The 23,190-nt window shown below is 47.1% G+C and overlaps 5 protein-coding genes across 9 annotated transcripts; 2 read left to right on the top strand and 3 right to left on the bottom strand.

Annotated features, from left to right (window-relative positions):
* Positions 1–342: 342 nt before the first annotated feature.
* On the top strand, positions 343–5,465 carry LOC133972975 (deoxynucleotidyltransferase terminal-interacting protein 1). Its single transcript, XM_062410618.1, has 13 exons — positions 343–592; positions 1,873–1,943; positions 2,042–2,138; positions 2,311–2,409; positions 2,511–2,570; positions 2,651–2,707; positions 3,039–3,100; positions 3,177–3,219; positions 3,375–3,433; positions 3,738–3,798; positions 4,151–4,222; positions 5,100–5,155; positions 5,239–5,465. Exons 1-13 carry the CDS (start codon positions 518–520, stop codon positions 5,345–5,347), a joined length of 921 nt encoding a protein of 306 aa, XP_062266602.1. The 5' UTR covers positions 343–517; the 3' UTR covers positions 5,348–5,465.
* Positions 5,466–5,947: 482 nt separating this feature from the next.
* On the bottom strand, positions 5,948–8,989 carry polr2j (RNA polymerase II subunit J). Its single transcript, XM_062410924.1, has 3 exons — positions 8,752–8,989; positions 7,357–7,465; positions 5,948–6,114 (listed from the first exon to the last, which is right to left on the bottom strand). Exons 1-3 carry the CDS (start codon positions 8,892–8,894, stop codon positions 6,013–6,015), a joined length of 354 nt encoding a protein of 117 aa, XP_062266908.1. The 5' UTR covers positions 8,895–8,989; the 3' UTR covers positions 5,948–6,012.
* Positions 8,990–9,467: 478 nt separating this feature from the next.
* On the top strand, positions 9,468–12,546 carry ube2c (ubiquitin-conjugating enzyme E2C). Of its 4 annotated transcripts, none has more exons than XM_062410861.1 (7): positions 9,468–9,572; positions 10,626–10,750; positions 11,373–11,400; positions 11,479–11,565; positions 11,649–11,853; positions 11,958–12,017; positions 12,398–12,546. In XM_062410861.1, exons 2-7 carry the CDS (start codon positions 10,644–10,646, stop codon positions 12,433–12,435), a joined length of 525 nt encoding a protein of 174 aa, XP_062266845.1. In that variant the 5' UTR covers positions 9,468–9,572; positions 10,626–10,643; the 3' UTR covers positions 12,436–12,546. The 4 variants fall into 4 exon arrangements, with proteins under 4 accessions (XP_062266845.1, XP_062266855.1, XP_062266862.1 ...); XM_062410871.1 differs by having other exon boundaries at positions 9,495–9,572; positions 10,623–10,750; XM_062410878.1 differs by lacking the exon at positions 9,468–9,572 and adding an exon at positions 10,352–10,504 and having other exon boundaries at positions 10,623–10,750.
* Positions 12,547–12,702: 156 nt separating this feature from the next.
* Positions 12,703–16,272, bottom strand: zgc:109913 (regulator of G-protein signaling 9-binding protein). Its single transcript, XM_062410707.1, has 5 exons — positions 15,945–16,272; positions 15,556–15,797; positions 15,282–15,479; positions 13,797–13,939; positions 12,703–13,707 (listed from the first exon to the last, which is right to left on the bottom strand). The coding sequence occupies exons 2-5, from the start codon at positions 15,755–15,757 to the stop codon at positions 13,534–13,536; spliced, it is 717 nt and encodes a 238-aa protein (XP_062266691.1). The 5' UTR covers positions 15,758–15,797; positions 15,945–16,272; the 3' UTR covers positions 12,703–13,533.
* LOC133973021 (E3 ubiquitin-protein ligase RNF182) lies at positions 15,943–22,685 on the bottom strand. Of its 2 annotated transcripts, none has more exons than XM_062410666.1 (8): positions 21,786–22,685; positions 20,474–20,542; positions 19,806–19,959; positions 19,542–19,609; positions 19,341–19,452; positions 19,016–19,242; positions 16,297–18,924; positions 15,943–15,990 (listed from the first exon to the last, which is right to left on the bottom strand). In XM_062410666.1, exons 2-7 carry the CDS (start codon positions 20,519–20,521, stop codon positions 18,742–18,744), a joined length of 792 nt encoding a protein of 263 aa, XP_062266650.1. In that variant the 5' UTR covers positions 20,522–20,542; positions 21,786–22,685; the 3' UTR covers positions 15,943–15,990; positions 16,297–18,741. The 2 variants fall into 2 exon arrangements, with proteins under 2 accessions (XP_062266650.1, XP_062266651.1); XM_062410667.1 differs by having other exon boundaries at positions 19,016–19,239.
* Positions 22,686–23,190: the final 505 nt, after the last annotated feature.

The following is a 23,190-nucleotide window of genomic DNA, read 5'->3' as shown; positions in this document are numbered from 1 at the left end:
ATTTCTGATGATTATTTTCCTGACTGATGAATAATAATTGTTTTCCAGTTTGTTTGTCTTTAGTTAACTGTTTGTGGTTCTCTGATGACGTGAGGATGGAGACTTGTAAATAAAGTTTGTCCCTCGTCCTCCTTAGACTGAAATATAGAAATATACTCAACCAGAGATGCAGGCCGAGTGTTGGTACTACAGTACACGTTCTCACGAGAACCCAGATGACTGACGGTAACACTAGTGTCAGAATTTAAACTGAAACAGTGACATTTCAAAATAAAGCTTGTTTTTAGATGGTGTAGGTGGGGCTTTTACTTTGAAATTACACCGGATGCGCTGCAGAAGCCGTAGCTTCACAGCGGAAGTGAACGTTATTTCCTGGAATCAGACGTCGATCCGCAGATCATCGATTATCCATCATCTGTCACTCAGCTCGGCCTGTGCTAACACAGTTAGCTTAAGCTGTTGTTAGCTCACACTAGCACAGTTAGCTCAGGTGGACCCGGATCACAAAGTTTCCTCCATGGGAGCCCACCGCAGCGAGGGAGGCCGGGACTGGCTGCAGCAGGACGGGCAGGAGCAGCTGGAGCAGACCCCGGTGAGAGCGGACTGGGGTTAGCGGGCTAGCTTAGCTCAATGCTAACCCTTATGATTCAGCTGTTTACTTTAAACTTTAAACAAAGTCATGTGATCTGCACAGATGTCACTCAGATGAAAGCGAAGGTTAACTCAAAGTGTCGCGATAGTTCAGCGTCACCGATAAACATCATGTTAACTGGTCAATAAGTTAAAATGGTGACTAGGTTAACTGGACATCATGTTAAGTGGTCATGTTAGCTGGTCACCGTGTTATATGGTCAATAAGTTAACTGGTCACTAGGATAACTAGTCAACATGTTTACTGGTCATCATGTTTACTGGTCACCTTGTTAACTGGTGACCTTGTTAACTGGTCACTAGGATAACTAGTCAACATGTTTACTGGTCATCATGTTAACTGGTCACCTTGTTAAGTGGTCACCTTGTTAACTGGTCATCATGTTTACTGGTCATCATGTTTACTGGTCACCTTGTTAAGTGGTCACCTTGTTAACTGGTCATCATGTTAACTGGTCACTAGGATAACTAGTCAACATGTTTACTGGTCATCATGTTAACTGGTCACCTTGTTAAGTGGTCACCTTGTTAACTGGTCACTAGGATAACTAGTCAACATGTTTACTGGTCATCATGTTAACTGGTCACCTTGTTAAGTGGTCACCTTGTTAACTGGTCACTAGGATAACTAGTCAACATGTTAACTGGTCATCATGTTTGGGTAACGCTAAAGGACGATTTGTAGTCTGATTTTTTTCGCAGGCACGCAACACGCCCCTCGTGTGCCCTCTGGCGGCTTGCGTGCGTCCGCCAATTTTTCTACCTTCACGACAAAGCGACACGAGCTTCACGCAGCCCGCAAGGCTGTGATTGGTCAGCTTACTACATCCTGTCCGGAGTCTAGTTTCCGGTTTCATGCCTCATAACACCGGCAGAAACCACAGAAGATTTAGAAGAACGTATACGGACCAAATAGAAGAGCGGTTGGCAGAAGAGATCTGAAAGTATGACCACCTGTATAACCCGTCACTGACTGGAGGATCTGTCCGCCAGAAAAAGGTTATGAGGAGCCGCAGTGGGGATGTAAATAAACAGTGGACGAAGACTGCCTCCCACAAAGAAGGCGTCTCTAAATGCGTCTTCGACAAAAAGAGTTACTCCGCCTAGAGTTCTGGTGGTGAATTGCTTTGTAACACGCGCAACCCGTGGGGAACCATAAATTGTTGCAGTTGCAGAAGCATGCGCCGGCCTTAACTGTTGTTACGTTCTCTCTATTTTCAGAAACCGTGGAACGTGATGATCAAACACAGACAGATCCACAGACGAGGACGACGCTCGCACATGACTGTCAGGTCAGTACTGGTTTATAATGTTTCAAACTATATTATACTTTACATAACACCAGAGATAAACCTACAGTTAGAATTGATCTGTGTGTGCGTGTGTGTAGCTACACAGATCCTCAGGTGTCCATGGACCTGTTGAGGGCGGTGCTTCAGCCCAGCTTCAATGATGACATCATGGCTGTGTTCATGAAGTACCAGAAGGTCAGAGGTCAAAATAATTCAATGCGTTTTTCTCAGTGACATGTGACACCTGAGCAGGTGTGAACTTCTATAACTTATCATTACTATATATAAATACAACTGTTATAACTTATTATCACAATACATACATACATCACAATGTTGTATTGATTTGAATGTGTTTGTGTTTCAGTTCTTTGAGAAAGCCGCTCAGAACGTGAAGGTGAACGTAGGGGATGACGTTCAGACTGATCATCTGATCAAAGAGGCCTGCAGGAACGTTCTAGAACATGTAGGTGATTTACTGTGATCTGACCCTGAAGGTCATGTGACCATCGCTACTCACCTGTCTCTCTCTGTGGTAACCATGGTTTCCTCTGATGACATCACCAGGCCAAACAGCTGTTTCCAGAGGGGGAGGTGAAGAAAGTTCGGTCAGAGATCGCAATCAAGGTAGGAGCCTTCAAACTGACCAATCAGATCAATAGCCACAGTCACCACCTGATTCCTCTTCTCGTTCTGATTCTTGACAGAGAACCCGACCGGCTGACGACGACTGCAGTCAAAGAGGAAGTCCCCTGCTCAAGAAGGTAGTGTGACCTCTGACCTGTGCCTGTTCGCTCAGACTCTAAACAGTGATGTGCTCAGGTGTAGGAGGTACAGTCAGACAGGTGTGAGACAGTTGAATGATGTACAGTCGGACAGGTTATTGAGATACTGTGAGACAGGTGTGAGACAGTTGAATGAGGTACAGGTGGACGGGTGTGAGACAGGTGTGAGACAGTTGTACGAGGTACAGTCAGACAGGTTATTGAGATACTGTGAGACAGGTGTGAGACAGTTGAATGAGGTACTGGTGGACGGGTGTGGGACAGGTGAAGGAATCGATTGTGTGAATAACTGAATACTATGTGTCCTCAGAGAAAAACCCGTCCCAGTGCAGCGCTCGTCTCGTCTGATCGACCTCTGACCTTCACCTCTCAGTGAGTACCTGACAGTGACGTCATCAGTGTCCAGGTAGATTACCTCACCTGACGACCTTTGACCTTTTGTCCTCAGAGCGAAGCCGAAGCCTGATTCCATCAAGAGAGAAGGACCGAAGGTGAGATCAGCTCTGAACGTCCACATGGTGGACAGCCCTCTGGTGGCTGGCTGCGGTATAGGTCACAAACCACTGCATTCTCCAGGTTAGCAGATGGGACCTGGACCAAACTGTATCACATCGTCGTGTAATGATCCAGTGTCTTTGTATTTCAGTGGGATCCGTCCAGACTCAATGACAGCAGCACGTTTGTTCTTGGCTCCAGAGCAAACAAGTGAGTCAACACCTCTGTTTAATGTTCCCTCTGACCTCAGGGGGTGTGGATGTGTGATTGTATATATTCTGTATCTGTCTTTTCAAATGAAATCTGTGTTGTGGTATTGGGAAGTTGAGCTTCCTGTTGACAATCAGCTGAGGATGCTGGAGAGAGATACACTGTTCATTAAACATTCTGCTATTATATAAGGTTTTTAATGTCTGTTGTTTATAAAATAATAAACATGTCGTAAAAAAGTTCACCTCTTGATCAGCTGATCAAGAGGTGAAAGGTCACCTGACACTGTGATGTCACCTTGCAGGGCGCTGGGGATGGGCGGGACCAGAGGACGAATCTACATCAAACACTCCGACCTCTTCAAGGTAAGAAACGCACACTCGCCTCCATAGATATATCTATATATATAGATATAGATATATATATAAGGGCTAGATGTCTCGGCCAACGGGGTTGAACGTCCGCACATGGCGACCATCTTGCCACAGTCAGCTCGCTTACCTATAACAGTGTGTTGTAGTGGTACATGTACTTTTGTATCTATGCTCACCTCCACATTGATGTTACATCAACAAATCTAATGTGTGTGTGTGTGTGTGTGTGTGTGTGTGTGTGTGTGTGTGTGTGTGTGTGTGTGTGTGTGTGTGTGTGTGTGTGTGTGTGTCTGTGTGTGTGTCTGTGTGTGTGTCTGTGTGTGTGTGTGTGTGTGTGTGTCAGTTTGCTGCAGATGCACAGGATAAGCAGTGGTTGGCAGAGCGACATCACATGAGAGCGACAGGAGGAAAGATGGTGAGAAACTCTTCTGCTCGGAGTCGGTTCAGGATTAGCTTGATTGAATCTCCTCCACCGGACGTGGAGATGCTAACGGACCTAGCCACACGCTGGAGTGTCCGAGGGTCCATGAACGCACCTCGTAGGAAACAGAGAACTTTAGTCCAAACACTTTGAGTCAATGACGTCGTTCCCAGTTGAACATGAGGGTCGGGTGTTGTGGTCACTCAATGACATCACAGCAGCAGCTTGGTCACTTGATGACATCACAGCAGCAGCTTGGTCACTCAATGACATCACAGCAGCAGGATGGAGGCAGGTTATTTTTTATTACGTCTGAAGAATCCATCTCTAGTTACTTCAGCTGTGTCTGATTCTGCTGCAGCTGCTCCACCAGGGTTTGTCTCACTCTGTTAATAACAATGGATGACAAATGGCTCACAAATCATCCTGATCGCCCCCTGGTGGCTGTCTGCAGTTAGTTCGTAAGCCCTCCTTACAGACATTGAATACAGGTTTGTAAAGATGTTTGTTATTTCAGGTCGTTCTTATCTCACTGATGTTTGTTAAAGTGTTTCTGGTTAGTTTGGATTTTATCGGTTATTTTATTCATAATAACTGACGTGATTGACAGCTGAGACGGACTCAGGGTTGATTGCGTGTATGGGCGGGACCTGGATACCATGGCTCCTCCTCCTGTAGAGGGGTAGATGACGTTACTTTACTCATAGACAGTTCCTCTGTCCTCACATCGGCTCATTCGACACGATGCTGAGATTCTCTCGGGGGCTGACGCCTGTCACTCTGGAGAGTGTCAGATTATCAATGCAGGTCTGAAAGCTTAGTTTCCACCTGTACGACTGCCCCTGAAGGCACCACTGCTGTTTGTGTTCAGGCCTACCTGCTGATCGAAGAAGACATCCAGGACCTGTCCCGCAGCGACGAGTACAAGTGAGTCTGTCTCCATGGTAACCGGCTCTACCGGTTCGCCCAGCCCTGTTGTTACCATGGTAACTGTGTGTGTGTGTGTGCAGGGACTGTCCCGACGTCAGGATGGACGAGATGAAGCCGTTCTCCGTTCCTTCGTGGATGATTGACAAGATGAAGAGAGCCATGGAGGCTCAGAGAGATGCTGACCTTTGACCTCCGACTCATCAGAGAGCAACCATGTGATTCACATACTCTGACCTGATTGGCTCCTTCTATCCTTTCATTTATACTGTTTTTTAACAAAAATTAATAAAACTGTTTCTGACCAGAAGACTTGTTTTTCATTACATTACATTTAGTGTTCTGTGTAAGTGACACATTAGTTCTACTTATTTCTTTTATTCATCTGAGGTGTGGTCTGAAGAGATTTCTGGAGTAAGATGTGAGGACTTCCTGTCCTTGATGTTGAGTGACAGCTGTCCCTCGCAGTGAGGGAGCAGCTGATTGGTCGATGCAGAGAGTACTAGTGTTCTGGAACGGATGCATCTACTGGTAACCAGTGAAGGGAGCGGAGGAGTGAGTGAACTTAGGTTAAAGACCAGTGGAGTGGAGGAGGGGGGGGGGGGGGGGGGTCTATAGGCCTGAGATGACCAGAGCCTGGAACATGGACCAGAACCTGAGAAGGGGACATATTCTCCTGATGTTGTGCAGCATGTAGCTACAGGAACGTTTATCTAATCATGATCCACAACTGATTCCTGAAGAACCTAAAACCATCTCAACTGAGCAGAAAGTTGAGTCTCATTCACAAGGTTGTGACATCACAGACTTTATTTATAAAAATAAACACAGGCAGGTAGTGGCATGGGGGGGGGGCATCACTCTATCCCCTCCTGCTTATCTTTGATGGCGACTCGGAAGCGCTCCTCCAGAAGAGACAGCTCGCTGATCAGATCTGTGATGGCGTTTGTAAACGCTTCCTGTCAAAAAGAAAATCATTTCCTGTCAATAACACACCTATCAAACTGTGTATGTGTGTGTAGTCAGGTGTGTGTGTGTGTTACCTGTGGATTGTAGTCACTTGTGTGTGTGTTACCTGTGGACTGTGGTCAGATGTGTGTGTGTGTTACACCTGTGGACTGTAGTCAGGTGTGTGTGTGTGTTACACCTGTGGACTGTAGTCAGGTGTGTGTGTTACCTGTGAACTGTAGTCAGGTGTGTGTGTGTTACCTGTGGACTGTAGTCAGGTGTGTGTGTGTTACCTGTGGACTGTAGTCAGGTGTGTGTGTTACACCTGTGGACTGTAGTCAGGTGTGTGTGTGTGTTACACCTGTGGACTGTAGTCAGGTGTGTGTGTGTGTTACACCTGTGGACTGTAGTCAGGTGTGTGTGTGTGTTACACCTGTGGACTGTAGTCAGGTGTGTGTGTGTGTGTTACACCTGTGGACTGTAGTCAGGTGTGTTTGTTACCTGTGAACTGTAGTCAGGTGTGTGTGTGTGTGTGTGTGTGTGTTACCTGTGGACTGTAGTCAGGTGTGTGTGTGTGTGTGTGTTACCTGTGGACTGTAGTCAGGTGTGTGTGTTACCTGTGGACTGTAGTCAGGTGTGTGTGTGTGTGTTACCTGTGGACTGTAGTCAGGTGTGTGTGTGTGTGTTACCTGTGGACTGTAGTCAGGTGTGTGTGTGTGTGTTACCTGTGGACTGTAGTCAGGTGTGTGTGTGTGTTACACCTGTGGACTGTAGTCAGGTGTGTTTGTTACCTGTGAACTGTAGTCAGGTGTGTGTGTGTGTTACCTGTGGACTGTAGTCAGGTGTGTGTGTTACCTGTGGACTGTAGTCAGGTGTGTGTGTGTGTTACACCTGTGGACTGTAGTCAGCTGTGTGTGTGTGTGTGTGTTACACCTGTGGACTGTAGTCAGGTGTGTGTGTTACCTGTGAACTGTAGTCAGGTGTGTGTGTGTGTGTTACCTGTGGACTGTAGTCAGGTGTGTGTGTGTGTGTGTGTTACCTGTGGACTGTAGTCAGGTGTGTGTGTTACCTGTGAACTGTAGTCAGGTGTGTGTGTGTGTGTGTGTGTTACCTGTGGACTGTAGTCAGGTGTGTGTGTGTGTGTGTGTTACCTGTGGACTGTAGTCAGGTGTGTGTGTTACCTGTGGACTGTAGTCAGGTGTGTGTGTGTGTGTTACCTGTGGACTGTAGTCTGGTGTGTGTGTGTGTGTTACCTGTGGACTGTAGTCTGGTGTGGTCTGGACTCTGATGACGATCTTGTGTTCTAGAGGATGAGGAACCTTATAACCAGCGAACAGAACCTGAGGATCCTTCAACAGCTGACTGAGAAACAAACAAACAAATATGAGCAGGTTTGTATCCAATGTATAAAAAATCTGATGTTTCATTATAAAAAATGTTTTAGAGCAGTCTATAGCCTCCTGTTAGCTGTGTCTATAGCCTCCTGTTAGCTGTGTCTGTAGCCTCCTGTTAGCTGTGTCTGTAGCCTCCTGTTAGCTGTGTCTGTAGCCTCCTGTTAGCTGTGTCTGTAGCCTCCTGTTAGCTGTGTCTGTAGCCTCCTGTTAGCTGTGTCTGTAGCCTCCTGTTAGCTGTGTCTGTAGCCTCCTGTTAGCTGTGTCTGTAGCCTCCTGTTAGCATGTCTGTAGCCTCTGTTAGCTGTGTTTGTTGCCTCTGTTAGCATGTCTGTAGCCTCTGTTAGCATGTCGGTATCCTCCTGTTAGCATGCTGTGTGGCCTCTGTTAGCCTTGTCTGTTGCCTCCTGTTAGCTGTGTCTGTTGCCTCCAGTTAGCTGTGTCTGTAGCCTCTGTTAGCTGTGTCTGTAGCCTCTGTTAGCTGTGTCTGTAGCCTCTGTTAGCTGTGTCTGTAGCCTCTGTTAGCTGTGTCTGTAGCCTCTGTTAGCTGTGTCTGTAGCCTCTGTTAGCTGTGTCTGTAGCCTCTGTTAGCTGTGTTTGTTGCCTCTGTTAGCTGTGTTTGTTGCCTCTGTTAGCATGTCTGTAGCCTCTGTTAGCATGTCGGTATCCTCCTGTTAGCATGCTGTGTGGCCTCTGTTAGCTGTGTCTGTAGCCTCTGTTAGCCTTGTCTGTTGCCTCCTGTTAGCTGTGTCTGTTGCCTCCAGTTAGCTGTGTCTGTTGCCTCCAGTTAGCTGTGTCTGTTGCCTCCAGTTAGCTGTGTCTGTAGCCTCTGTTAGCTGTGTCTGTAGCCTCTGTTAGCTGTGTTTGTTGCCTCTTTTAGCATGTCTGTAGCCTCTGTTAGCATGTCGGTATCCTCCTGTTAGCATGCTGTGTGGCCTCTGTTAGCTGTGTCTGTAGCCTCTGTTAGCCTTGTCTGTTGCCTCCTGTTAGCTGTGTCTGTTGCCTCCTGTTAGCTGTGTCTGTTGCCTCCAGTTAGCTGTGTCTGTAGCCTCCTGTTAGCATGCTGTGTATCCTCTGTTAGCTGTGTTGGTAGCCTCTGTTAGCATGTCTGTAGCCTCCTGTTGACTGTGTCTGTAGCCTCTGTTAGCCTTGTCTGTTGCCTCCTGTTAGCCGTGTCTGTTGCCTCCTGTTAGCTGTGTCTGTTGCCTCCAGTTAGCTGTGTCTGTAGCCTCTGTTAGCATGCTGTGTGGCTCTCACGCTCGGATGATGTTGCCCAGTGTGTGGTCCTCTTTGTTCAGGGTGAACAGACACGCGTTGGGAACCTTCGTGTCTTTACTGATGCTGATCTTCTTCTCTCCTTCGAACAGCAGGAAGGACTCGAAGGCGGGAGGCGCGTTCATCTTGTCTGAGGCAGAAACGACCACAGACTGGAAATAAAGAAACCACTTCAAAATAACATCACCACTTCCGGCGCCCTCGTCTTCTTATGTTGTCAGAGTCCAGGTGAGGAGCGCCCCCATGCGGACAGGAGCCAACCAGCTGATGAGCAATAACAGATGGTTCGTGTTTTAGGTAATGAACATATTTTATATTCAAGGGTGTATTTATACTCGTTTCACCTCTGACCTCATGTAAGAAAAATAGAATGAAATAATAAATGAAAGATGGAAACATGAAATATCATAGAAATGTTTGTGAAAGTAAAATACAGTTAATACTCGTGAATGTGAGAATAAATTTAGGTTAAAAACGTATCAATTAAATATTATGAAATATGATTAAAAAAAAACAATATAATTACTTTAATAAAAAGGTCGCATAAAAGGTTGACAAAATATCTGTTTATTTTTTCTTTGTTTCCACTCTGTGATGTCACGTTATGGAAGTTCCTCCTGTCCAATCAGAGCGCAGTTCCCATCGTTCTCACTCTTCTCATTGGTCAACAGGAGGTGGTTTGTTTTGAAAAGTCTGGCGCTGATTCGCTGCGTCTGTGACGGAGCGTCAGTTTAAACCGGGGGGCGGCAGGGTGCTTGGTTTGAATCCGGCAGACGCAGCTTGGACCTGGACCCCCGGACACGGTGAGTCCCCGCGGTTCCACCGGGATTAAACACCCGATTTAAGCACCGGATTCAACCGGGATCTGTGCGGGTGTAAACGCGAGGAAGTGTTGCGTGTGTCCGCGGTGTGACGTTAGTGGTAAACAGGCTAATAGCGAAGCTAACGCTCAGTTAGCCTGCTACTAGCTTGAAGCTAAAGCTGATCAAATGCCACTATGCGAAATCAGCGGATCCGTTAGCACTGTCCTTTCAGAGACACCGGATCGTTCGTTAAGAGACACCGGATCGTTCGTTAAGAGACACCGGACCGTCCTTTCAGAGACACCGGACCGTCCTTTCACAGACACCGGATCGTTCGTTAAGAGACACCGGACCGTTCGTTAAGAGACACCGGACCGTCCTTTCAGAGACACCGGACCGTCCTTTCAGAGACACCGGACCGTCCTTTCAGAGACACCGGACCGTCCTTTCACAGACACCGGATCGTTCGTTAAGAGACACCGGACCGTTCTTTCAGAGACACCGGACCGTCCTTTCAGAGACACCGGACCGTCCTTTCACAGCCACCGGATCGTTCGTTAAGAGACACCGGACCGTTCGTTAAGAGACACCGGACCGTCCTTTCAGAGACACCGGACCGTCCTTTCAGAGACACCGGACCGTCCTTTCAGAGACACCGGACCGTCCTTTCAGAGACACCGGACTGTCCTTTCAGAGACACCGGACCGTCCTTTCAGAGACACCGGACTGTCCTTTCAGAGACACCGGACCGTCCTTTCACAGACACCGGATCGTTCGTTAAGAGACACCGGACCGTTCGTTAAGAGACACCGGACCGTTCGTTAAGAGACACCGGACCGTCCTTTCAGAGACACCGGATCGTTCGTTAAGAGACACCGGACTGGTCGTTAAGTTAAGAGACAATTGGTCGTTAGGAGACATCAGGTGAACAGGTGGGGACATGTGTTTACTGACCCTTCCGGTTACTACCGTTTAGCTGCTGACTACCGGGTACCGGGGCAGTGAGCGCGGTGTGTGTCCGGCTCTGACCCGGTCTTTGTCTCTGTCCAGCAGGAACCGGATCACTCCATCATGGCCTCTCAGAACATGGACCCCGCAGCGGGTGCAGCTTCCTCCACAGCCGCTCTGAAGGGCAGCGAGAGCGGTGGCAGCGCGGCCAGAGGCTCGGTGTCCAAACGGTGAGAGACGGAACCGACACCGGGTCAAAGCACAACCAACATTTACTATGAGCATTACGGTAGCAGTGGTTTCAAAATAAAAGCGACCGTACTGTGATGTGTCATTTGTTCAGTCTGGGAACTAATGAGTTGAAGTAAGGATGAATAATAAGATTTATGATCAAAACATTCTGACTCAACATGAAACAGTAATTGAGAACATTTTTGATTTCACAAATTAATAATTTCTCAAAATAACTGATCAACTTTGTAATGTAGAATAACTTCTTAACAATGACATCACCTCAGTCTCACTCTGACAATATTAGGAAATGCAATTATTTATAATCAAGTGTCATTAATAGTTTCATGGTCATGTTCAACACATTTTCTGTGTTCTCATTAATCAGTTCATTAAATAGTTGACTTGTTAATTATTTCAGTCAGACTGTACCAATGTGTGATCCTACAAGAAGGTCGCTTTTATTTTGAAGTGACTCTCACGTAATAGCTTAACTCGCCTCCTGGTTCTGTCTGTTCTGCTGGTTCTGTTCTGACCCAGGTCTGGACCGGGTCCTGAGTCACTTCAATAAGGTCTGATCTGTAACCTGTGTGTGTGTGTGTTGTGTTTGTGTGTGTGTAGGCTGCAGCAGGAGCTCATGACTCTGATGGTGAGTTTTTTTCCATTTCTGATGATGTCATCATGGTCAAGCGACCTGTCTCTCTGACATCATGTGTCTGTCTGACAGATGTCCGGTGATAAGGGGATCTCAGCGTTTCCAGAATCAGATAATCTTTTCAAATGGATCGGAACCATCAACGGAGCTCAGGGGACGGTAGGTCCACACTCTGTCCCTGTGTCTCTCAGGTGAACCATCCTGTCATGACCTGTCTCTCTCTGGTCACCTGTCTGTCTCAGGTGTACGAGGGCCTCAGGTACCGCCTGTCTCTGGATTTTCCCGCCGGTTATCCGTACCAGGCTCCTCGTGTGAAGTTTGTGACGCCGTGTTTTCATCCCAACGTGGACGAGAACGGCTTCATCTGTCTGGACATCCTGAAGGAGAAGTGGTCGGCGCTGTACGACGTCCGCTCCATCCTCCTGTCCATCCAGAGCCTGCTGGGAGGTACTGTCAGAATATACAAGCTGGGACGACTGGTCAACATTATACTGGGCTGAGGACTTCAGGAAGTGATGTCACAATGACTCGTGTGTGTCGTTGTCTTTCAGAACCAAACAACGAGTCGCCTTTAAACACGACGGCCGCCGAACTGTGGGACGATCAAGAAGGTGAGAGAGACTCTTACACAGAACTACACAATAATGAACGACACACGTTTCAGTGACGGTTGTGTTCCTGTGGAGAAAGATCAAAGGGAGGCGTCATCTCATAATATGATCAGTTATGATATTTGATCATAATGTTCAAAAAGAAGGAAAATCATGAATAACTTTGATAAATTGATTTGACAGATTGAACTTGTTAAATTCTCATTGATTTAGTTTTATTGTTTATTGATCAAATCCTTTCCCACTCAAGACAACCAGTCAGCGATCTGTAGCTTTCTGGTTCAGGTCAAAGTCATTGGTTACTTATCACTGATCAGCTGTCAGCTCTGGCAGCAGGGGCTGATGGGAACTGTAGTTCTAACTCTGTTTGTCTCTTTCAGCTTTTAAAGCTCATCTACATTCGACCTTCAAGGAGTGAAGCAGCTCCACATTTTCTTCTTCTTCTTCCTCCTCCTCTTCTTCATCTCCCTCTGTCTGTGTTACGTCTGTTTGTACAGTATTTTTATGTTAAATAAAGTTCTTAATTCAACACTGACAACTCGTTTGTTTGGATTTTCAGTGATTTAAAGTGATAAATTAAAATGTTTATGAAACAGAAAATCATGGTAGGTGGATCAGCTGTTCAGATGATGTCACCGGGTCCGTTGCACTCGATGCAGCGCTGACGGAACGTGATGCATGCTGGTCCCAGCACAACGCATGCTTGTTCCAGTCTGTCACCCAGCGCTGCAGATCGTCACCAGGTCACGTGACCTTTACAGACGTTCTCCAGCTGCTGCACCGGTCACAACTCTGCTCTGATTGGCTGAAGGCTTCATGACGTCTCATGTTTTTATTTTAACAATTCAGATGTTTTCTGGTGTGTATATCCATAATTGTACGGTGTTAAAAGATGTATATGTTTATGACTGTGTGAAGCTATACAACCACTGCCAGTGTCTCTATTCTGTTATTTCTTGTTTGTGTTATTGCCGATTACTCAGTTTGTTTCTCTACAAAGACGATGTGATGAATTTCCTCCCCTGTGTATTCACACCAGTTCAATATGGTTTAATTGAATTTCTCAGCTGAAACAAAGTTCAGTCTCGAGGTCGAGTCCCTCTCCAGCGCAGCTCATGTCAAGTGGTTGAAAGCTCAGGAACCTTCAGTCGAGTGTTCAGACAAACTGATCAGCTGTTCCTCTCAGGAGGCAACAGTTCTACACTCACCCGGTTTTTACTTCCTGTTCATTCACATAAATATTTGTAACTCAAAATAAGATACGATTGTCCTCGCTGAGGTTTGAATGAAACATTTTACAGCTTTTTATTCAAAATCACTTATGTGAAATAATTATTACTTAACTTAATCTTCATACTTCCTGTTGTAACCATTTTATTATATGGTTTAAAATATAGAACATTTAGTTTGAACGAGATGAAATTGTTTCTTAGTGATCATTGACAACGATTTGTTGATTGATAATAATTCTTCTTCCTGTTTGTATGAATAAAGATGAGTTGAATCCCCCCCCGTTCTACCCAACACAGCCCAGTCCGCAGCATGGCGGCTGGCAGCAGGCGGCCATGTTGTTGGCAACGACCTCGACCTCCATCAGATCCTCCAGGGTGTCATGTGGCTCGTCCACCTCCCCGCGACCTTCGACCCAGGCCGGCTGAGTCGCCTCCACAGACCAAAACGCAACGGGCACCTGTAGGACGCCACACGTTTAAATGAGGAAGTGCCGCCGTCTGAAGATCAGATCTCATCATAAAGCAAACGTTCGATTGGTTCTCTCACCCTCAGTTGCATCTCGCGCAGCATCGTCTCCAGTCCAGCGATGTGATTGGTTAGATCAGGACTTGACTCCTCCTCTAAGGTGAGCCATGGCACCTGGACTAACGCCACCCGAGCAGCCACGCCCACCACACCATCCATGCACCCTGCACAGGAGAGAGAGAGACGGAGAGGTCAGACAGGTGAGCGAGAGAGAAGTCAGAGTTTAGACAGGTGAGAGAGAGAGAGAAGTCAGACAATAGAGAGAGAGAGAGAGAGAGAGAGAGAGACGGACAGACAGAGAGGTCAGACAGGTGAGCGAGTGGTCAGAGGTCAGACAGGTGAGAGAGAGAGAGAAGTCAGAGGTCAGACAGGTGAGAGAGAGACGGAGAGGTCAGACAGGTGAGAGAGAGAGAGAGAAGTCAGAGGTCAGACAGGTGAGAGAGAGACGGAGAGGTCAGACAAGTGAGAGAGAGGTAAGAGGTCAGACAGGTGAGAGAGAGAGAAGTCAGAGGTCAGACAGGTGAGAGAGAGAGAAGTCAGAGTTTAGACAGGTGAGAGAGAGACGGAGAGGTCAGACAGGTGAGAGAGAGAGAGAGAAGTCAGAGGTCAGACAGGTGAGAGAGAGACGGAGAGGTCAGACAAGTGAGAGAGAGGTCAGAGGTCAGACAGGTGAGAGAGAGAGAAGTCAGAGGTTAGACAGGTGAGAGAGAAGTCAGAGGTCAGAGAGGTGAGAGAGAGACGGAGAGGTCAGACAATAGAGAGAGAGACGGACAGACAGAGAGATCAGACAGGTGTGAGAGAGAGAGAGAGAGACAGACAGGTGAGAGAGGTCAGAGTGATGAGAGATAGATGGAGGGGTCAGACAGGTGAGAGAGAGAGGTCAGAGGTCAGACAGGTGTGTGAGAGACGGACAGACAGAGAGGTCAGAGAGATGAGAGATAGATGGAGAGGTCAGACAGGTGAGAGAGAGAGGTCAGAGGTCAGACAGGTGTGTGAGAGAGAGAGAGAGAGAGAGAGACAGACAGAGAGGTCAGAGAGGTCAGAGGTCAGACAGGTGAGAGAGAGAGAGGTCAGAGAGATGAGAGATAGATGGAGAGGTCAGACAGGTGAGAGAGAGAGGTCAGAGGTCAGACAGGTGTGTGAGAGAGAGAGAGAGAGAGAGAGACAGACAGAGAGGTCAGAGAGGTCAGAGAGGTCAGAGAGAGAGGTCAGAGGTCAGACAGGTGAGAGAGCGAGAGGTCAGAGAGATGAGAGAGTGATGGACAGGTTTGAGAGAGAGGTCAGAGGTCAGACAGGCGTGGGAGAGAGAGGTCAGGACGGGCTGTGAGGTTGGACCATGTCCTGGATGTGGACGGGACCTGATCCGGTCACAGCACGGTTCCATGTGGGGGGGGGGGAGTGTCACTCTGTCAGTTCTTTAAAGAAACGTGAAACTGGAGCTTCAACTTGTTTCAGGCAGAAGTAAAAGGGTCACATGATTCAACCAATCACAGATGACCAGCTGACCTGTGTTCACCAACAAGCGTCTGTCGTAGCGCTGCGTCAGAGGGAACTGTCCAATCAGATCACTCGCTTTCCAGAGGTCAGACAGGAAGTTCTCCAGCGCCGACAGTAAGAGAACCCAGAGACGCTCCGAACCCTGTCTGTCCTCCGAGGGGGGGGAGTCACTGCCTGACAGCAGACGCATCAGACGCCGCGACAGACCTGGACACAGACAGACAGGTGAGAGACAGACAGGTGTGTATGTGGGTGTGGTTTGGGGGGTTGGGGGCGTGGTTACCGCAGCAGATCCGGTGAGCCAGCGCTCTCGTCTCGTCCATCTCGTCTCTCAGGAAGCTGCAGTCAGCTGAGCTGCCGAGCGACGCTGCCAGCTGCTGGAAACAGGAAGTGACCCGACTGAGAGCTTCCTGTGCACGCTCACACTCGCCCTGCTGCCGGCGCCGCGCTGCCAGCTCGTCCACTGAATGACGCCACCGGCTCATGATGTCATCAGGTGTGTGGATCAGTTCCAGCTGTGTGAACCTGACATGTGGTTCAACTCATTTTCTGTTCCATCAAACAACTCATTTTGTTCAATTACTTCTTGAATATTCTTCTGTAATACAATAATAATCAGTAAAATATCAGCATTTCCTGAAGGTTCCATGTGAATCATAAACGTGATCATACCTGACGTCAGGACACGGATCAGTCGACTCGTTTCCTTTCAGACGTTCTGATCCAGAAACATTCAGCAACAAAAACCAAACCTGAGTCAACGAGTCAGAGACAAGACCTTCGACAGCCTGAAGGACATGTCCTGCAGGACAGACCGGGGAGGACCTGTCTGTAGATCCTGCTTCCTGACTCACTCCTTACTATATCAAATTAAAGTATTATTTATTAAATTATTTATACTTCATATTATGTAGATAGTTGTTCATCAGATGTTATCATATACATATATATTAATCTTAATAAGATTAAACCTTTTTCAAATCATTTGACTAAAATAAATTGTAGAATAAAGAATAAAACTCACCTGCTGTGGATCAGCGTCTGTTTGTGTGAACGACGATCGCTCGGGTTTCTATCAACACTCGTCCTCTTCCTCCTCCTCTTCCTCCTCTTCCTCCTCTTAGACTCCAGGGATCCTCAGTGTTTTTAATTAACAGCTGACACCTGAACCTCTCCCACAAGACTCTTTATTTTACCCTCAGTTCTGCCTCACAGGTAAACACCTCTGTCTCACCTGACCCGGGTCAGAGGTCAACACCTCTTCTTTCATGTTTAATGAAATAAAGATAATTAAACCTTCAGATTCTCAATAGTTTGCCTCTTTGATGCTAATAGTGCTAAGATCAAAGAGCTGTAAAAATGATGATAGGAAAATTATGATAATTTTTATAATCATACAATCAATACTAAACTATTGTTGATTAGCTAATGCTAAGCTAAACACCAATACGCCCCTTACTCTACACAAGCTATATTGATACATAATGCTAACTGTTAGTTTAGTAGCCGTTAGCTTCTACGATGGAACACCATGAAGGCTAAAGCTAAGCTAAAGTGTCATGTTAGTGATTTTAACTTCATCAAAATTAATCTGTGAACCGTCGTGGGGTCGTTTTTTTAGATTTTATAAGGAAACTAATCTGATTTGCCCTCTACACAGACAGGAAGTGATAGAACAGGTCAGCTGATCATCAGTGCGTGCCCTGATGATCAGCTGACTATCATCATCATCATCATCATCATTCATCATCATCATCATCATCATCACAAGATTCCTAAATCAAACATGAAATCAAATGATGGCACTTTAAAGAGACACAAACCGTAAAGGAAGTCCAACTCTCCAGAGCCTAACCCAGGAGTGCTAGCCTAGCTTAGCACAAACAGCTCAAGGTTAACAGCTTCCCCTGCATTACTTCCTGCTAAGCTAGCTAACCTGTTTCAATTGCTTCCAGTCTTTTTCCTAAGCTAGGCTAACATTTCCCCATGCTTGCAGTCTTTGTGCTAAGCTAAGCTAACAGTCTTTGATGTTCTGATCTCAGTCATTGGTCAGTTCCTGATTCATGAGTTCAGTCCGACACTTGGAGGATGATTCATATTTCAGTCGTGATCTGCAGTTCTCAGTTCCTCCAGCAGGAGGCAACGGAGAGAAAACATCAGACTCCGCCTCCCTCTTGTGATTGGCTGTAGTTATGCTGGTTTTTAGATGGGGTGTGGGCCAACAGGCGTGTTGTGTGGTAATGACAGCGTGTGTGTGGTCATGGCAGGGTGTGTGTAGTCATGGCAGCGTGTGTGTGGTCATGGCAGCGTGTTGTGTGGTCATGGCAGCGTGTTGTGTGGTCATGACAGCGTGTTGTGTGATCATGGCAGCGTGTTGTGTGGTCATGGCAGTGTGTTGTGTGGTCATGGCAGCGTGTTGTGTGGTCATGACAGCGTGTTGTGTGGTCATGGCAGCGTGTTGTGTGGTCATGACAGCGTGTTGTGTGGTCATGACAGCGTGTTGTGTGGTCATGGCAGCGTGTTGTGTGGTCATGACAGCGTGTTGTGTGGTCATGGCAGCTTGTTGTGTGGTCATGGCAGCGTGTTGTGTGGTCATGGCAGCGTGTTGTGTGGTCATGACAGCGTGTTGTGTGGTCATGGCAGCGTGTTGTGTGGTCATGACAGCGTGTTGTGTGGTCATGGCAGCTTGTTGTGTGGTCATGGCAGCGTGTTGTGTGGTCATGGCAGCGTGTTGTGTGGTCATGACAGCGTGTTGTGTGGTCATGACAGCGTGTTGTGTGGTCATGGCAGCTTGTTGTGTGGTCACGGCAGTGTGTGTGTGTGTTGTGTGGTCACGGCAGCGTGTTGTGTGGTCACGGCAGCGTGTTGTGTGGTCATGGCAGCGTGTTGTGTGGTCATGGCAGCTTGTTGTGTGGTCATGGCAGCGTGTTGTGTGGTCATAGCAGCGTGTGTGTGGTCATGACAGCATGTTGTGTGGTCATGGCAGCGTGTTGTGTGGTCATAGCAGCGTGTGTGTGGTCATGACAGCATGTTGCGTGGTCATGGCAGCGTGTTGTGTGGTCATAGCAGCGTGTGTGTGGTCATGACAGCATGTTGCGTGGTCATGGCAGCGTGTGTGTGGTCATGGCAGCGTGTTGTGTGGTCATAGCAGCGTGTGTGTGGTCATGACAGCATGTTGCGTGGTCATGGCAGCGTGTTGTGTGGTCATAGCAGCGTGTGTGTGGTCATGACAGCATGTTGCGTGGTCATGGCAGCGTGTGTGTGGTCATGGCAGCGTGTTGTGTGGTCATAGCAGCGTGTGTGTGGTCATGACAGCATGTTGCGTGGTCATGGCAGCGTGTTGTGTGGTCATGGCAGCGTGTTGTGTGGTCATGACAGCATGTTGCGTGGTCATGGCAGCGTGTTGTGTGGTCACGGCAGTGTGTGTGTGTGTTGTGTGGTCACGGCAGTGTGTGTGTGTGTTGTGTGGTCACGGCAGTGTGTGTGTGCGGGTGGCGAGCGCCTCCATCACCTCGTGGCAGAGACACTGACAGAAGCCGTAGACGACGAGGAGGAGCAGCGTGGACGGGACCAGACTGACGAGGACGACGCCCAACCACAGCTGACCAATCATGAGCAGGTAAATCCCCAGAGGCAGCGAGCTGAAGAACACCTGTACACACACAACGACAAGGTCACGACACACACAGACAGACACACACACAAATACTCCCTGCCCTGACCGGCGCCGCTCTCGTACTGACCAGACACAGCGCCCCCAGAAGGCAGCGAGGGACGCTGCGGGACGTCCAGTTGTGACACTTGTGGGGGGGCAGGTGACAGGGCAGCGAGTCGATGCTGGGGGGGCGGTACACACCCACCACGTTGAGCGTGCTCAGTGAGTCCGACGAGGGAGACGATTCAGGAAGTTCCATGATGGTGATGACCAGGCAGTCTGCGGAGCGGTGCGACGCCTCCACGCTGCCCCCTGCTGGCACAGCACATCCCCTCACTCATCACAGACGCTAAGTAGAAACATGATAAACATAGAAACATGATAAACAAACAAACAAATAAACGTTTTTTCACCGGTGAGGCATGAAGGACTCAACACCACCCCCCCTCCTCCTCCTCCACGCCGAGCTCGGTCCTGACACGACAACACCGCCAGAATGTGTCGGTCGTCCTCCATCAACCACACCTGAGAAAACAAGAAGAAGAGGCGGAGTCAATCCGGGGTCAGAGGAAAGGGGGAGGGGTCTTTCGTCCCCATCAGATAGGTCACCTCACCTCTTCATCAGGGACGTGCGTCTCATGACGACAGAATGGACAGCTGATGACAGAGGGCGAGGACTCTCCTGATAGCCAATCAGAAAGAAGAAACATGAAGATGTTGAGGGTTAACGTTGCATCCGATTGGCTGCATCATACTGGACGGTTTACTTCCGTGCTGTCATGTGATTGGTCAGGTGCAGTATGACCTCTGATTGGTCATGAGAATGACATGTCTGAACCTGTAGGTGTCAGTGTTGTTCACCTTCCGGCTCCACTCACCCATGTCCACCATCTTCTTCAGGCACTTGGCGCAGACGCGATGCAAACATCCCAGAAGCTTCGGCTTCCTGCTGCGAGTGTCGTACCGGTTGTAACAGATTTTACACTCCAGCTCCTCCAAAGTGTAAACCAGTGACTGAGCCCAGGTCTGCACCTGAACGCATCACAGCAGTTAGGAACTGAGCCCAGATATACATATATATATATATATATATATACAGCTAACACAGGGTTAGGGTTAGGGTTAGCTTCACTACAAGGGCTTCGGGTTAAATCTAGAATTAATTTAAAATTCTCCTCCTCACCTTCAAGGCTCTTAATAATATGGCACCATTATACCTCAAAGAGCTGATTGTACCTTATCACCACCAGAACCCTGAGCTGGTTCTTCTCCTGTAGTGGAACCTGTTGTTGTGTTGATGTGCTCAGTGTGTGTCCTGGGAGAGGATCCTCACATGGGACTGAGCTTCAGTCACTGATCACTAAGTTTCTATTTGACTCGTGTTGAGTTAAGAACAGAGGAAGCTGATCCTTGTTAACCACTTTGAGACAAACTGGGAATGTGAGACAAACTGGGAATGTGAGACAAACTGGGCCTGACTGATGGAATCTGTCAGTGTGAACAGAAGCAGCAGGTATCAGGTGATGCTGCAGATGGTAAATCTCACCTTGCCCTCCAGCTCCCGGCAAGGCTCCGCCTCCTTCAGCTGGCTCATTCTGTTGGCTGTCGTCTTCACCTAAAGCAAGAGGGAGGGGCCAGAGTGGGTGGAGCTTAACTAATCCTACATACAGTCACTGATCAGTTTTAGATTAGATAAGATTCAACTTTATTGTCATTGCACAGTACATGTACTTATACAACGAAATGCAGTTCAGCATTTAACCAGAAGTGCAAAAAAAGGAAGTAAAGTACAGAATATTGTGCGTATTTAAAGAGGAATGTAAATAAATAGATATGTACAGTAAGAAATATATATGGAATGTATGGTATTAAAAGGTATTGTATGATATAAGAACTATGAGCAAGATAAATATATAAAAATATATAAAAATGGCGGGATAATACAGTTGTTATATACAGTCACTGATCCTCATTATATACAGTCACTGATCCTCTTTATATAAAGTCACTGATCATCTTTATATACAGTCACTGATCATCTTTATATACAGTCACTGATCGTCTTTATATAAAGTCACTGATCATCTGTATATACAGTCACTGATCATCTTTATATACAGTCACTGATCGTCTTTATATAAAGTCACTGATCATCTGTATATACAGTCACTGATCATCTTTATATACAGTCACTGATCATCTTTATATACAGTCACTGATCGTCTTTATATACAGTCACTGATCCTCTTTATATACAGTCACTGATCATCTTTATATACAGTCACTGATCATCTTTATATACAGTCACTGATCCTCTTTATATACAGCCAGTGATCATCTTTATATACAGTCAGTGATCATCTTTATATACAGTCAGTGATGCTCTTTATATACAGTCAGTGATCATCTTTATATACAGTCAGTGATCATCTTTATATACAGTCAGTGATGCTCTTTATATACAGTCACTGATCCTCTTTATATACAGTCACTGATCCTCTTTATATACAGTCACTGATCCTCTTTATATACAGTCACTGATCCTCTTTATATACAGTCACTGATCCTCTTTATATACAGTCAGTGATGCTCTTTATATACAGTCACTGATCCTCTTTATATACAGTCACTGATCCTCTTTATATACAGTCAGTGATGCTCTTTATATACAGTCACTGATCGTCTTTATATACAGTCACTGATCATCTATACATAAAGTCACTGATCCTCTTTATATACAAACACGGATCCTCTTTATATAGTCACTGATTCTCTTTATATACAGTCACTGATCAGATTGATTCAGGTGTGAAAGTGACAGTGTAACATCTCCATCAGTGAGTAGTTGCTCCACTCACCTGCTGGTGAAGGTGCTGGCTGCTCTGGGTTCTAGATGCTGTTGCTTGGTACCTTGCTGGTTTTTAATCTGCTGAAGGTTTCTCTCTGGTTGAAGCAACACAGATGATTAACAGTCGTCCAGTTCCTGTTCATTAGCTGCTGGACGTTGAGGAGCTGTCGGTGTAGTTGCTGTGGTCTCTTGTTGTTCAACATAGGAAAACATGTTGTGGAGTTGCTTCACATGTCGTACATGTTGTAGTTGCTGTCGGTGTTTCCGAGGTTCAGCTGCTGGGGGCCTGGATGTTCTCCGTCAGGTTGAAGCAACATCTGGATCATTGAAGAGCAACAAGTTGATCTGCAGCTGCAGGTTCATCAAGTGATGACGACTCTGTGAGATGCTCCCTGCAGCACAGGCTGTGTGTCTGTGTGTGTCTGTGTGTAATTCAGGTGGCGTTGTGTGTTTGTGTGTATCTCAGGTTGCTCTGTGTGTGTCTGTGTGTATCTCAAGTCGCTCTGTGTGTGTCTGTGTGTCTGTGTGTTTGTGTGTATCTCAGGTTGCTCTGTGTGTATCTCAGGTTGCTGTGTGTGCGTGTGTGTGTCTGTGTGTATGTCTGTGTGTATCTCAGGTTGCTCTGTGTGTCTCTGTGTTTCTCAGGTTGCTCTGGGTGGTTGTGTCTGTGTGTGTGTGTGTGTGTGTGTGTGTGTGTGTGTGTGTCTCAGGTTGCAGTCACCCTGTGCAGCTCGTGCATCGCCTCCAGCCTCATTAACAGTCCGTCTTCGTCTCGCGCCTCCTGTGGCTGACAGTAGAAGGAAGCTAACATGCTAACATGCTAACGTACAAGGGGAGCGCCATGTCTGGTCGGTGGTCGGGATGTCGGTGGTCGGTCGCTGTCTCGCTGGTGTCGGTGACTCATGTCTCTCCTTCGTCTCACTGCGGCGCGCGGCCTGCGGCGGGAGCTGGGTTACCATGGAAACCAGCCTGCAGCGGGATGACGGGAAATCTGCGAGTGATGATTGAGCATAGAAGATCAATCACATGATCAATCACATGATCACTCACAAGATCAGTCACACGATCAATCACATGATCAATCACATGATCAATCACATGATCATTCACATGATCAATAACATAATCAATCACAAGATCAATCACATGATCGATCACATGATCAATCACATGATCACTCACAAGATCAGTCACACGATCAATCACATGATCAATCACATGATCAATCACATGATCATTCACATGATCAATAACATAATCACAAGATCAATCACATGATCGATCACATGATCAATCACATGATCACTCACAAGATCAGTCACACGATCAATCACATGATCAATCACATGATCAATAACATGATCAATCACATGATCAATAACATAATCAATCACAAGATCAATCACATGATCGAT

Source organism: Platichthys flesus, chromosome 2, assembly GCF_949316205.1.
Source record: "Platichthys flesus chromosome 2, fPlaFle2.1, whole genome shotgun sequence".
Classification (NCBI taxonomy): domain Eukaryota; kingdom Metazoa; phylum Chordata; class Actinopteri; order Pleuronectiformes; family Pleuronectidae; genus Platichthys; species Platichthys flesus.
The sequence above is the reverse complement of the archived record's forward strand: the minus strand, read 5'-3'. Positions and strand labels throughout refer to the sequence as shown.

Coding starts and splice junctions, on each gene's coding strand:
- LOC133972975 (XM_062410618.1), top strand. CDS start 518: ATGGGAGCCCACCGCAGCGAGGGAGGCCGGGACTGGCTGCAGCAGGAC. Junction 1,944..2,041: donor CGCTCGCACATGACTGTCAG/GTCAGTACTGGT, acceptor GCGTGTGTGTAG/CTACACAGATCCTCAGGTGT. Junction 4,223..5,099: donor GAGCGACAGGAGGAAAGATG/GTGAGAAACTCT, acceptor GTTTGTGTTCAG/GCCTACCTGCTGATCGAAGA.
- polr2j (XM_062410924.1), bottom strand. CDS start 8,894: ATGAACGCGCCTCCCGCCTTCGAGTCCTTCCTGCTGTTCGAAGGAGAG. Junction 7,466..8,751: donor CTGGGCAACATCATCCGAGC/GTGAGAGCCACA, acceptor TTTGTTTCTCAG/TCAGCTGTTGAAGGATCCTC. Junction 6,115..7,356: donor CACCAGACTACAGTCCACAG/GTAACACACACA, acceptor TCTTTTTGACAG/GAAGCGTTTACAAACGCCAT.
- ube2c (XM_062410861.1), top strand. CDS start 10,644: ATGGCCTCTCAGAACATGGACCCCGCAGCGGGTGCAGCTTCCTCCACA. Junction 10,751..11,372: donor AGAGGCTCGGTGTCCAAACG/GTGAGAGACGGA, acceptor GTGTGTGTGTAG/GCTGCAGCAGGAGCTCATGA. Junction 11,854..11,957: donor CATCCAGAGCCTGCTGGGAG/GTACTGTCAGAA, acceptor GTTGTCTTTCAG/AACCAAACAACGAGTCGCCT.
- zgc:109913 (XM_062410707.1), bottom strand. CDS start 15,757: ATGAGCCGGTGGCGTCATTCAGTGGACGAGCTGGCAGCGCGGCGCCGG. Junction 13,940..15,281: donor ACGCTTGTTGGTGAACACAG/GTCAGCTGGTCA, acceptor TCTCCTGTGCAG/GGTGCATGGATGGTGTGGTG. Junction 13,708..13,796: donor TGCGCGAGATGCAACTGAGG/GTGAGAGAACCA, acceptor GGCGTCCTACAG/GTGCCCGTTGCGTTTTGGTC.
- LOC133973021 (XM_062410666.1), bottom strand. CDS start 20,521: ATGAGCCAGCTGAAGGAGGCGGAGCCTTGCCGGGAGCTGGAGGGCAAG. Junction 19,960..20,473: donor GCCGGGAGCTGGAGGGCAAG/GTGAGATTTACC, acceptor TGATGCGTTCAG/GTGCAGACCTGGGCTCAGTC. Junction 19,610..19,805: donor GAAGAAGATGGTGGACATGG/GTGAGTGGAGCC, acceptor ATTGGCTATCAG/GAGAGTCCTCGCCCTCTGTC.